This window comes from Halichondria panicea, chromosome 4, assembly GCF_963675165.1.
Source record: "Halichondria panicea chromosome 4, odHalPani1.1, whole genome shotgun sequence".
NCBI classification, from domain to species: Eukaryota; Metazoa; Porifera; class Demospongiae; order Suberitida; family Halichondriidae; genus Halichondria; species Halichondria panicea.
In genome coordinates, this window is record NC_087380.1 from 6,114,260 (window position 1) to 6,128,688 (window position 14,429).

The 14,429-nt window shown below is 38.2% G+C and overlaps 1 protein-coding gene across 1 annotated transcript; it reads left to right on the forward strand.

Annotated features, from left to right (window-relative positions):
• The first annotated feature begins 916 nt into the window (after window positions 1–916).
• On the forward strand, window positions 917–2,382 carry LOC135334436 (uncharacterized). The gene is made up of 3 exons (XM_064529585.1): window positions 917–1,454; window positions 1,579–1,785; window positions 1,884–2,382. Exons 1-3 carry the CDS (start codon window positions 1,122–1,124, stop codon window positions 2,127–2,129), a joined length of 786 nt encoding a protein of 261 aa, XP_064385655.1. The 5' UTR covers window positions 917–1,121; the 3' UTR covers window positions 2,130–2,382.
• The last annotated feature ends 12,047 nt before the right edge of the window (window positions 2,383–14,429 follow it).

A 14,429-nucleotide genomic window follows, 5' to 3' on the forward strand; every position in this document is an offset into this window, starting at 1 on the left:
GGCCCCCCCCATAACACCCCAAATCGCTAGCGTTTTAGGGCCGGGGGCCCCAAAATAAGGGAGAGGCCATATCACTTCTACACCGGTACTGTAAAGCAGGGAGCAAGGAGTAGATGGAAGCTGTGTACAATATTAAACCAGCAGTTATTAATTGGAACAAGGAGATTTAATACTGAAACGAATACTGCATGGAATGGACTGAAAAACTGAGTGGAGAAAGGGTTGGTGGAAGTTAGGCAATTGAATGAGCATTGGGAAAAATTAAAATGTCAGGCTCTGATCACGCATGATCTAACAATTTCCCAGGCAACTATCAATTAAGAAGGATACTATCGAATAAGGCAGGATGACTGTGACAAAAGTAGTTCTGTAATGAAAACACTGCGGATATACTGATGCCTCGGTGGATATGTCAAAGCTACGTACTGTATAGCAGGTATACTTCACTTTCGCGGAATGACCGTTAAAAAGGTTTTCACGGATTTAATTTTGCGGCTTTTTACAGCATTGCAATATTAAATGCGTGGGTATAAATGTTCACGGTATACATGCCTAAATCAGCAAAAACCAATCACTTATATACCCTCGAAATATACCCGCAATATGGTACAAACATGATATTTGCTGCTGCTCAATCAAAATCTCCTCTTGAAGTGAAGGTGTGGGGAGAAGTATGCATGCAGAGGAAACACAAAAATTATTTTGCAATTGCAATCCAGGAGGCGGCCTATAGAAATCTTGTTTACACAACAAATCTTTGAGTCACTGTGTAACCAACCATCTACGGTCCACACAGTGACACACACATACACAAACACGAAGCTTACGCATGTTGGTGCTGGTTGACACCCTGTAAGAAGAGCCTGCGGAGTGATGTATTCATCTGCTCCTGCATCTAACTGCCGAATTATGTTGAAGAAGCCTTTCCAGTAGAGCTAAGGAAATGAATGTTTTGGTTTTGGTTTCAAGATGTTGAATACATGTCATAAAAGTCCGCATGACATTTTAGTATAAATAAGAGTTTCTTTATCGTGGAAGAGCATGAAAACTTAACAACCTTGCAAACTAACTTGTGAAGAAGAGAAAAAACAGAAACAGAAATCAACATCCCCGATCCCATCATGAATGCCAACGTTATGCTATGCTTTGCTTTTGTGCTGTCTGCACTATGTGGAGCCATTGCAGCACCACTACCAAACACAGAAAGTGCAGGAGAGCTGATCACAAACACAACTGAAAGCATAGCTGAAAGCTACAACACTACGAGCCCCACCAACTCAACACCTACACAAGAACCTGCTGCTATCGCTCAATCTCAGTTCTCAGCCTCAGGGTTCAACTGCAGTACACCTGGCGAAGGTCCCGAGTTTGCAGTGGCTGCTGGCGGTCTGCGTGAAGGATTATTTCTGCTCGATGATTACAGCAAAATTGTACAAAGATGCTACAGAAATTTCGTAAGTGGCTAATTATTCCAGGTTATAATAATAATATGAAGAACACTATATAATTATGCATGATGTATATAATTATGCATGATGTATAGAACTAGTTAATTAACCAGGCTCTTCCTTGTTGCAGATTGATCGAGAGTACCAGTGCAGCACACGAGAGATCACAAATAACAACAACAACGACATTTGGAATTTGATGGCCGCGCTTCAGGAATATGCTGATCTGGCCCGACTGGCTTTGCGATCAGCCAATCAGCTTCAAGACAAGCCACGAGATCCAATGCAAGGAGTTGACGATCTCATCTTAGCTGTGCTACACGATTACAAAACAGTGGTGAGAAACCATACTCTTAGCAAATCAATATTATTTACTATACTAAGTGAGAAAATAAAATAGCATCATTATCATTAATTGCTTGTTCCCATCCACAGTTGGCCCAGCAGCATTGTGAATGTAACTCCTCCGCCCCCTGTCACCGTGTGGTCCTAACCCCCTCTATACTACGCCCCGGGTGCAAATATTACCCCTACGTTGCACGAAACCTCTATACAGATGTCCTCAAGGCCCAAAACATAACAAAAGGACTAAACCTCCCAACAACGAACACGATCACTACAAGCCAGTGGGTTAACACTCGCCTAGGCATCGATTCCCCCGCTTACACTTACTTTCAGTAATAAAGAAGAAAAAATAGGCCTCACCATTCTATATTAAAATTAGACAAAAATTGCATGTAGAATTGAAAACATAGGTTAATTCGAAAATGGAATAAAATTATATATAGTAGTCTATATAGCAAATTAATTTTAGTGAGATTAGGAATTAAAATTGATCAAGCCATCGAAATCATCTGCATGACTATTAGTCAAGTGAACTACAAAAGTAGATAATGTTGTCCTTGTATAGATTTTTCATTGTGTTCTGTGAACATTATAGGCTATTCATTTGGTTATTTATTTATTTCCATGTATTTCCCCATAAAATGATGATTTATAAAGAAACAAGAAACAACATTTCAGTGACACTAACATATAATGCAAAATAACTGTAATAACACATACACAATTATTGTCTTGAACAAATAAGTACCATATAGCGGGTATATTTCGAGGGTATAAATGTTTGCGGTTTTCGCGGATTGAGCCTGTACCGTGAAAATTTATGCCCACGAAAATTTATATCTTATTGAATAGTAGTCATCGTGTTCAGTATTATTGACCACACCTATCGACAACAATCAAAAGACAAGGACGCCGGTATAGCTCAGATTGTTTTGTGCTGGTGCATGGTATTCCCTGACCATGGTGTGCACAGCAAACGTTCTGCTAGAGGTGGAGGACATAGTGCCTCACCGATTCTATACAGGCTATAGGCCTGGATTCGAGGCTAACAGTGTGGACGTACAGCTGCATGTTGATGTGCGTATGCGCCAAAAGGCAGACCACGAAATTAAAATCCGCGAAATCCCTTGTAGAGATCTATCCGCGAAAATTTATACACTCGAAATATACCCGCTATACGGTATAATTATACATTGGGAAAGAGAGAGAAGAGAGAGAGAGAGAGAGAGAGAGAGAGAGAGAGAGAGAGAGAGAGAGAGAGAGAGAGAGAGAGAGAGAGAGAGAGAGAGAGAGAGAGAGAGAGAGAGAGAGAGAGAGAGAGCATGCACATCTTTAATGCATACATACTTAACCACAATCATGGAACATACAAAAGCCAAACAAATTCGGCTAAAACTGGACCCAATGCATTTTCACTCACAAAAACAATACTCGCTATTCCCTGGAATGAAAAACATACTGTTAGTTCATGTTGCAAGGTAGATCGCCTCGGTGAGATCAGGTCATGGGTATATGTGTATATATGTCCCAAAAAGGGATACAGTTATTAAAGGAGATGGTTATTTTAGTACCAACGTGTACATATAATTATACATGTTTATTTCTTGAATATAGAACTAACATACGTAAGCTAGTACACATTTGTAGTAAATGCTGAATGTCAAATAGTTCAGATCAAGCATAGTCAGAAATGTGAGAAGGTTCGCTTACGATCCATCTTTCAGGTGTACGTATTACGTAATTACCAATCAATACTTACATTCCACGCACTTCAGATTGCTCAATTAAACTAGCCGGATGGATAGATATTCAATTACATTATACACAAAATATGTATGGATACTGTTACTTTATCAATACATTCACGAGTACAAAAATAGAAGTTAAACATAGAAACTGAACAAAAAGCATGAACCACGTAAACAAATCACATAATCAGGAGACAAACACTTCTGCTCACACAGCATACAAATCACCTCATGCCGTATAGAATGGGGTGAGCTAGCTTCAGTTTCGTTTACAACACGGTTCTATTTTAGTGTATGTGTACAAACACGCACAACTCACTTCTGTTATATCTATTAATAACTGTCTATCAACAAGACACAATTGTGTACGTCTTACTCGACCCAGCACAAAGGGGGTATAAGACCACTCTTCTTGACCCAGAGTTAACAACTGCAATCTTCTGTTCGCTATACGCATCTGGACAATGTCAACGAGCACATTTCAAGTACAGTTCAATGAATATCATAATTAGTATGGCCGTTTTAATTTGCCCGCTAAATTTATACGTGCACATGAATTAACTGTCTGTACTAAACTATGACACACACACCAGGTAGGTCATACAATTCAACTAGGCCAGCTTATGAAATACGTCTACACTATATAATCCAGCCAGAGTGACAAACCCACTTAAACGGTAGAAACAACACTACGCATACGCTCTAAACTATATTCACGGCTTCCTCGTTCTAATAACGTCTGTCACCATTTCTAGGTAAAACATCGGAACACTAGACAACGAGTGCCCAGTCAGTAAGCAGGCCCCGAGGTGCTCGTACATGGTTCACATGATGTAATGGCCAACTTAGCTGTTTTCGGGAAATATTTTGTTACGCCATGCCGTTTATGAGCGTCTAACAATTGAGTACATTTTGTTGTAATAACTAGGGTATTTTGAAAATGGAGGAAAGTGTTGAAACTCCCTTGAACAGAGCTGCACTGCTCCTACTAACAAAAGGAATGTAAATATCCTATGGACACAAGTTGATCTGATTACACCTACCATGGAAATACTTGTACAGATTATGTAGCTTAAAACAGTGAAAACTATCTGCTTCAAAAGGTAAACAAAAACACAGCATGAGTGTACACAAACAATTAGCTAAACCTTGCAACAGAGTGTCTATAGGTGTACCATGTGCCTACAATACATCTATAGTCTCTACATATAGGAGACTAGGAATTAATTTAATCGTGACGAAATAATACTGTGAAAGCACCATGCACTGATCATGTCAGCTGATATCGATACTCACGACTCTAAATGAATTCATTACCATGCATGTACACAGGACAATACCATCGGCAACTAGGTATGACAACAAAATTAAAAACATTCTGCTAGTTTTCAATCAGTATGCACATGCGCAGTGTTTGTCATTAATTTTTATTCCCAAAAAGTACGAAGTGATATGGCAAATTTTAGTTTCAGCATAGCAATTACGTGCATACCAAAGTCACTTGTGTTTAAGTAGTTGGATTACCGTAAAGAGGAAGAAGCCGTTTGATGTCAACAAACATCATAACACTCCATATCTTTAAACACCAAGATATCCATGTTAACAATTAAATGGTCAATTGGGTGGGTCCCCATTAACTAACTTGTACTGCAACATGTCTATACATGCATTAATTGTTTTACTTACCCATCTTTCCTGGGGTAGGAAATCATTTTGATGATAAGCCTAAAAAGTATAATTATAGCTAATAGCTTTCATAATTTATAGCACCAAAGTATGGCTAAAAAAGCTCGTAAAAAGTGCGGTGTTGTGTAGTAAACCATGCAGCCTTGATATACAATTAAACAAATAGCGTGAGTTATATACAATAAACGTACAACACTGAATCTCAAACTTCCACCCACAGTGCATCACAGTGCGTAACTTGATATCATACGACATGATCCCCCCTCAAGGAATAGTCACCACGTGTACAGCTGGGGGGAAAGCAGGAATGTAGTAGGAAAACATTGTTGAATGAGTGCTGCAATCCACATACCTTCCACTATGTAGTGTAATATCGCAGTTAGGGTTTTTTCGTGCAGTCATAGAATTGTTCCAATCTGGTATTAAGGTTCAACATTGCTCACTTATAAATATTAAATGCCTGGCTGTGTTTAAATCCTTGCATGAAAAGAAAGAAAAAACCAACAAACACATACGTACAATAATCTTAAGCAAGTTGGGATATAGACTAGGGTGATCAATGTCTGCTTATTTTTTTAAAAACACTACATGTACTACAGTAACTTACACCCGACTCAATATGTGTGCTTACAATATTAACAGGTGTTTATACATTGGCTATCATAGATTGATCTCATGTCATGAGCATTGTGTTGCCTGACCACCACAAATAATTTATTGGCACTAGAGCAATGTAATGTCCTCAGGGCATTGCACTCGTGCATGCAATGCAATAACTATTACTAACGCACAATTAAGACATTGACACATTTGCCACTTGTACAGCTTAGCGACCAAAGCAGGAAATATTAACAAGAACCACCACACACAATGTACTCGAAGGGCGGCATGACGATCTCATTGATACTGTAAAGCAGGGAGCAAGGAGTAGATGCTAAGATTTGGAAGCTGTACAATATTAAGCAAGCAGTTATTTATAAATTAATTGGAACAAGGAGCTAGATTTAATACTGAAACGAATACTGAAACAGACTGAATGAAAGCACCAAAGGTGTTGATGCCTCCGTGGAGATGCCAAAGCTACATAACATAAAGCTACTAATAGCCACATGATTAATTTTGCTGCATGCAAAAACTCTGAGAGTGGGTAATGATCGACCATGATTGTTGTTAAAAACGATCGATGCCAAAAGTTCAAGTCTAAAATTAATGTGGCCGGCTGCATAATAGCAGAGCCTTGCAGCTCTCTTCTCACTCTTGCAGCTACCAATAGCTAGCGTTCTAGTGCAGAGCTAACTACTAAGTAGAGTAGCAACACCGTAAACAAGTTTGGCTACGTGCTCTTCTGAAAAGGCTGCAATGGCATTCCAAGTAAGCAAAACTAGGCATAACTCGAGAACGAAGCATTATTTCGCAAATCAGCCACGAATTAAAATCCAAGTAAACATGACTAGAAGCCTATAGAAACTCTTACTTGCACTTGATTCATCCTTGAGCAGCTGTAGCAGTCTACACACACACACACACACACACACAGACACAAACACACTACCGTATACCTCGCTTGCGCATGCGCACCGAGGCATAAAAACTGAGTGGAGAAAGGGTTGGTGGAAGTTAGTAATGAAGGCAATTGAACGAGCAGTTGGGAAAAATTAAAATGTCAGGCTCTGATCACGCATGATCTAACAATTTCCCAGGAAACCATCAGTTGTTCGAACAAGAAGGATAGTATCGAATAAGGCAGGATGGCTGTGACAAAAGTAGTTCTGTAATGAAAACACCGCGGATGCTGATGCCTCGATGGATATGTCAAAGCTACATCTATTTAATACCGTATAGCAGGTATAATTCACTTTCGCGGAATGACCGTTAGAAAGGTTTTCACGGATTTAATTTTCGCGGCTTTTTACAGCATTGCATTGCAATATTAAATTCGTGTGTATAAATGTTCACGGTATACATGCCTAAATTAGCAAAAACCAATCACTTATACCCTCGAATTATACCCGCTATACGGTACAAACATGATATTTGCTGCATGCTCAACCAAAACCTCCGAAGTGAAGGTGTGGGGAGAGATGGGGAGAGAAGGCTGCATGCAGGGGAAACACAAAGATTATTTTGCAAATGCAATCCAAGAAAACAGCCTATAGAAATCTTGTTTACACTTCATTGATCTTTGAGTCACTGTGTAACCATCTACGGTACACACAGTGACATACACATACACAAACATGAAGCTTACACATGCGCACACTTAAGGCATAACAATTTGTAACATCAATTAGCCTCTTTTAGAAACGACCCTAATCGTTAGGGGTCATTTATTATTAGAGAGAGTCAATGGTATGGGTAATGCAGACTCTGAAATTAAAGTCACCAATAATAAGCCTTATGCTTTGAATAATTTTGTGTCTAAAGAGAAATAATTATAGAGGCATCAATGTCCATTTTTGGTAAAGATCCTTACATTGAGTTTTGCATAACACTATTTTCAGGGCCAAAAAATGGCTGAAGGTGAAGATTATGGATCAGTTCAAGTCATCTAGATAACACTGAGAACTGATCATGATATTAAATGTGTCAGTGCTGTGTGCTGTGTTTATGTCTGTGCTGTGTTTATGTCTATCGTCTTAATTATGTTATGTCACATTTTTTGGCAGATTTTTTATGAGAATAAAGTAATTTATCAGGGCCTAGTCACCAAGGCATATTGGTTAACCCTTACCTTCTGATGACTCAATAATTGAGACATAAATGCATGCACTGTGTCCATCAGAAATGTCACAGACAGCGCAAAAAAGTTGCTAAATTGATGCAGCGTAATTTTTTACCCATGTTTTGGCACGCCCCTCGCCCAAGTGTGTATTGGGGATCTTAAGAAACGGCAAAAGCCCCTATTCATCGGGGTTCGAAGGGGCCCGTGCTCCTCACTTTGATTCGGCATTTTTAAGGTTTAAGCACTCTCGAGTAGCTGAGAGAGTGTATGCTATATATATAGTTTCGTCCCAACCTTATCATACATATGTCATGACATTTGTTTATTTTATTATTAAAGGTTTAGCAATTAATGCAAGGATACAACAAATAGCTATAAAGCTAGGGTGAAGTGTGTCCTATAATTAAAACTTAAAACCCATACGTTTTAATAGCTACAACATGTCAACTAAGTGAGAATACAAATATGACTTAAATGAACATAATTATACTAGCACAGTCTACTAGAGCAAATTCCTTGTGGCTAACCAGCTTATTCCATACTGCGATTGCATGAGGAAAAAAGGAGAATTTGTACAACGATGTTCTACATTTGTAGGGGACCAGAGAGAAACAGTTAACTGTTCTGCTGCTGTACATCATATTTCTTTTAGTTGTTGGATTGTTTGGGAAGTCAGTCAGATTGTGAAGTATTTTGAACAGGTGGCAGAGCACAGCAGCAAGGCGCCTCAGCTGCAGAGAAGGAAGCCTGGTCAAGGTGAGCAATTCTTCACTTCTCAAATTCCATTTCTTCAAACAGACTCTCATAGCGAATCTCTGGACTTTTCTAGATTGTTGATTTCCGACTTCTGAAATGGGTTCCACACAGAGGAAGCGTATTCAAGATGTGGTCTCACAGAGGATGTATACAACTTTAATAGTGTTGTTGGAGAAGAATTGTCGTCATAGTCGTTTTGCAGTTCTAAGAGTACTTTGAGGTCGCCGAAAACATCAAGACCGTGAAAAATGGGAAGGTTTCACTACGGTATTGGGTGTAGCTACTAAAATTGAGGTCAGTGGGTGGGTTAGGGGGTTGGAACTGGAGGAACTCACAAAGTACGGCCTAGCCTTATGTACAGATGTATACGACGTCAGAATAGATGAAGAAAGACGTACATGACTACAAGGACGCCAATTCACAATCATAAACAGAGTGCATAAGGTATATAGATCTAGCTACAGATCATTAAGTATAATTCTGGCTATAAATAAGGATTAAAATGAGTTCATTGTAGGACTTCACATCAACACAAAAAATTCCAACAAAAGGAGTCACTATAGCTAGTGAAATGGAGTAATTTTACTTTTATTAGTTGTTGTAACCTAGCTCTCTGACTAGTTTCCACATCCAAAATTGGTGATCAAGTACCATAGAAATATAACGGTCATTCATAATTATACTCATGTATTCTAAATTGTTGTACATAATTTGTTTAACAAATTAGTTTCAATTAAACAGAGAGATAACGACCAGTTCCCAGAACTACTCGGAGGAAGTACATAAATAGCATAGCACCAATGAAACTGTTTATACTAATTTCACACCTCATTTAATACGAACATGCAGCCTAGTACATGTTAAATGCACCACCATACATCTTATGTACAGATGTATATGACGTCGGAATAGATGACGAAAGACGTACATGACTACAAGGACGCCAACAATGCATGAACATAGTGCATTAGGTATATAGATCTAACTACAGATCATTAAGTATAATTATGGCTATAGGATCAAAATGAGTTCATTGTAGGACTTCATCACCACAAAAATTCCAACAAAAGGAGTCACTATATATAGTTAGTGAAATGGAGTAATTTTACTTTTATTAGTTGTTGTAAAACCTAGCTCTCCGACTTGTTTCCACATCCAAGATTGGTGATCAAGTACCATAGAAATACTTTAACGGTATATACATTCATAATTATACATTCATAATTATACTCATGTATTCTAAATTGTTGAACATAATTTGTTTAACAAATTAGTTTCAATTAAACAGAGAGATAACGACCAGTTCCCAGAACTACTCGGAGGAAGTACATAAATAGCATACACCAATGAAACTGTTTATACTAATTTCACACCTCATTTAATACGAACATGCAGCCTAGTACATGTTAAGTACACCATCGATTTTAACTAAGTGAAATTTCACGCAAACACTACTACATTGAACAACAGACGTTATTGTGTATTGAGAGGCTGACGTGGAGTAGGAAACAAGAATGTATACATACAAGGTAAAAGCTACACGCACACACGTACGAAGGCACCTGTCATATAAAGCAGTCACTACAACAGACACTGTATAATTATACGAACTGTAAATGAACTATGAGACAGCAATCTGGGCGACTGCATGCTCCCCTCCCCAACACACATGCAATATTTAGAACAAGCCTACAATTACAAAGTATTCTAAATTGTTGTACATAATTTGTTTAACAAATTAGTTTCAATTAAACAGAGAGATAACGACCAGTTCCCAGAACTACTCGGAGGAAGTACATAAATAGCATAGCACCAATGAAACTGTTTATACTAATTTCACACCTCATTTAAAATGTTTATATAGGGATATGGACTACGTTAGCTGACTCTGATTTGAATTATTACCCCGTGCGTGTGCAGCGCGCAGCAGGGATAGAGTGATTGATGTGTGTGTATTGATGTGTGTGTCTGTGCAGCAAAATTCATCATGATAATTATAATCAATGTGTGTATAAAGCTAGCTATTAGTAGTTTTATGTTATGTAGCTTTGGCACCTCCACCGAGGCATCAGCACCCGCGATGCTTTCATTTTTTTTATAGGGGAAAGTAGCTACATACTTCATGCTGTGCTCTCTAGGAATGCAGCATTGTTCAAAGAGATGCATATTGCATATAGGATAATTATATGACCTTGTAACTAAAGCTCATGTACACACCGTAATTCTATCACATTTCACATCAAAGCCATGTAATGTATACCTGTTTCAAAATTCATTAGCACATAAACAAAGGATCACCAAAAACAAGATTAAGTGAGTAGTCAGTTTGCATGCATAACTAACTAGTCTATACAGCTTTACATTGTGTGAGAAATTGAAGAATGCAAGTTCAGAATAAAACATTGCACTCTCTTTTGCTATAATTATTATGTAAGAGAAATGCAATTATTTTATTATTATAGATTGTCGTAAACAGTAGTTATGAGGGTCATGTCTGGTGTATGCAAGAGATCCTGCATTGTTGCTAGGTGATTGTTTTGGTGATATGCATAGAATCTACACTTTATGCAATAATGCTGTCACTACAATACTATTCTCATTCTGAGTGGGTGTGCATGCGTTGTAATGATACATGACTGTGCTTGTAATTGCTATAACAGACTTTCCACTCACCTAAACGGTGATCCCACTAAGCCCGTACTAAAAATGGGGGTGTGATGCGTGACTGTGCATGCATGTTAAATTGCATCTGAGTGCATTAGTGATAGTGAGCATATACTAGGAACCAAACATAACTAAAAAGAATCTCTGTTGCCAACAGGGCGGCATGTGGCAACCTTACAGTGCAGTGATTCCACGCACGGGATCACGTATAATAATGCGTTCTATAATCTGAAGACGATGCCGGAAAATTTGGAGTATCCAGGGAAAACACCTAAAAAGCTTCCACGAAAATATCTGTACTGAAATTCTGATCGAGGTGATAGACGGAAATATTAAGCTTCCTATATATGGAAACTATCCAACTAATATTTTGCCTATAATTATAGGTATGTACATACGCAGCCATACACCATATCCTGTTGCTAGGTGATTTATGTTAGCTGTAATACGATTCCCGCCTTTCACCGTCTATATTAATATTTCGTCACACACAGATAATGCGAAGGAGTGCATGGGGCAGTATAAAATGAGAGAAGTTAGGCAAATTTATAACTATACAGCTTCAAGGAGATAGAAACAGTGCAAAGCATTGCAGTTTAGGCTCACCCAAAATGTCTTCTACATCTTTTATTGCTACAACTTTGGTGATGCTTGTCAGTTATGGGATGGCACAACCTACAGACTCGGCATTATTCAATCTCTATAGCGGAGTGCTTGTGCAGAGCCAAGTATTGGTAAGTTCAGTCTGCATGCATGCAAAGTTAATACTGTACTTGAGTATAGTCCTGCTTATAATGTATTGCATGTTCTATAATAAGTGACAAATGTAATTCGAACTAACTTGAAAGGCAATGATACAAATGATGATTGATCACTATAACTTGCAGCTTCGTGCACAAGACAATGTGAACAAGTCCATCATTCCCTTCAAAGATGCATGTACAGTTTGTGGCAGCAAAGCTTTTTACAACCAAATGCTCACTGTTGCACTGATACACAACAAGTACCAGACAGCTAAAGCAAGGAACTCAGATAGTCAACTACTACCAGGATTGGCAGCTGTACTGAACAAACTTTCATCACAAACATGCTATTTGGTAAGCACAGTAAGTACAATCAGCTCATTGTAAAAAGTATCTACACATTACTGCATGCATATCTAATCCAAAAGACCGATAATATAGTTATCGCACTAACCTGTCATTATACTTTCTGCAGCTGAAAATTGACCTTGGAGATGAATTTGACTGCAACATTACCGCCATCCTGAGATTGAAAGCAATACTTGAGATTCACTTTGCTACGGAAATAGCACAGGAGATGATGGACGTTTATGCAAAATCAAAGATGAATAACCGGCTTCAAGATCATTCAGAAGACTGGATTAACTGCAATACATGTAACAGTTCAACACTTCCAATACTCAAAAAACTTTATTTTCCTGAATCCCTTACATGCAGATGCTAGATATTATAGGTCAAAAGACCGATAATTACTTTTATGTGCTGTAAACTCACTTTCACAGGCTATATAATTATATGATTTATAAATACATGGATGACAAATTAATGAGTTCTGTACTCACTATAGATCTAGCATGGGTACGTATATATACAGGTCAACCCGACCTCATGACAAATTACGCTCAAGCGTAGCAACTGTTTAACAATTACAGTTGCATAAGCAAGTAAAAATGCTTCAGCGATAACTAGATCTATGTGGTACTTAAACCATGCATGAACTTAATCTGAGTGGCATCTGCCTCCTATATTATTGGTTTGTGTCTTGTGTCATTAAAGATATATATATGCAGCAGGCCATTTGCCGCCAATGAATCAAAAAAATAAATACTTTTGCGTGTATTAATTTCTGCGAATGAGAGCAAAATCACCAAAAATTTGTATACTCGCAGATAATTGGGTGAACTCATTAAAACCTACTTTCAAACGCTATGAATAACACAACTTAGCAGAATTTTAATACCAGCAAAATGGGCTGAAAAGTAAAATCGCAGACAACATGTGTGTATATGTGTGTGTGTGTGTGTGGACACAAAAATGAGCTTTTTGAGCGAACTAGACACTTCCATGGACTGCTTTAACTGCTAATGAGACAGTATACAGGAGAGTAGGAGATCATGCCATTGATAATGGCCAGTAGAGGAGGACACTCAATGGCTATAGAAGAAAGATAATTGTTACTATAATTATTGTATACGCATATACGTATAATGTGTTGGACCTCCGATGAAGTGGATACTTTTATGCTTTTCTCTAACAAGTCCATCAGTGTAGGCAATGACTCCATTCATTAGTGGTGGTAAATCAGAACAAGCTCCTGAAATAGAACATGCATTCAACAAATAATTTTTAAATTTTCTACTTACGCTGACACACTTTGAAAAATAATTGGCTAGTATATAGTTACATAGGCGATCTTCGAAGGCGATAAGTTTTCTAATCAATCTATAATCGTTGCCTTATAGAGTCACGATCATTCCCCATGATGATAATGTAATAAGGTCATTATGGTAAAAAGTTATTGTGTCCGTTTTGCTGTTGTGCGCATGCAATGAAGCTCAACGCGTAGGGTGAATGCTCTGTGCTACGAGGATGTTTCTTGCTCTGTTCAGTCATGGATAGTAGAAAGAGAAATCTCTTCTCTACTATTCATGATTCAGTACAGTCCATTAGTGAGAGCTGATCGTGCATTAGGGTATCGTTCGTTATGCTCAGACAAGTTACAAGGCAGCAGCTGGCCATTGCTTCATCTTATGCAGAATGTTGTGTGGGCTACTAGGAATGATGCAGTTCATTTGATGCTGTTTTCTCACGCACAACTGATGCCTTAAAGAAAATGATTTCTAGCAGAAAATAGAATCAGATTCCAGTTGCAGAAGCAAAGAGAAAAAGTACTGATTATGGCTTTGGTAAGCAAGCATACACCAAAGACTCACATGAAGAAGAGGCAGAACAGTTTCTAAACAAAATTACTCTGGTTTGATACAGTGGACAACTCTCAACTCGTCTTAACTATAGGGATGAGTCGAGTGGTCTATAG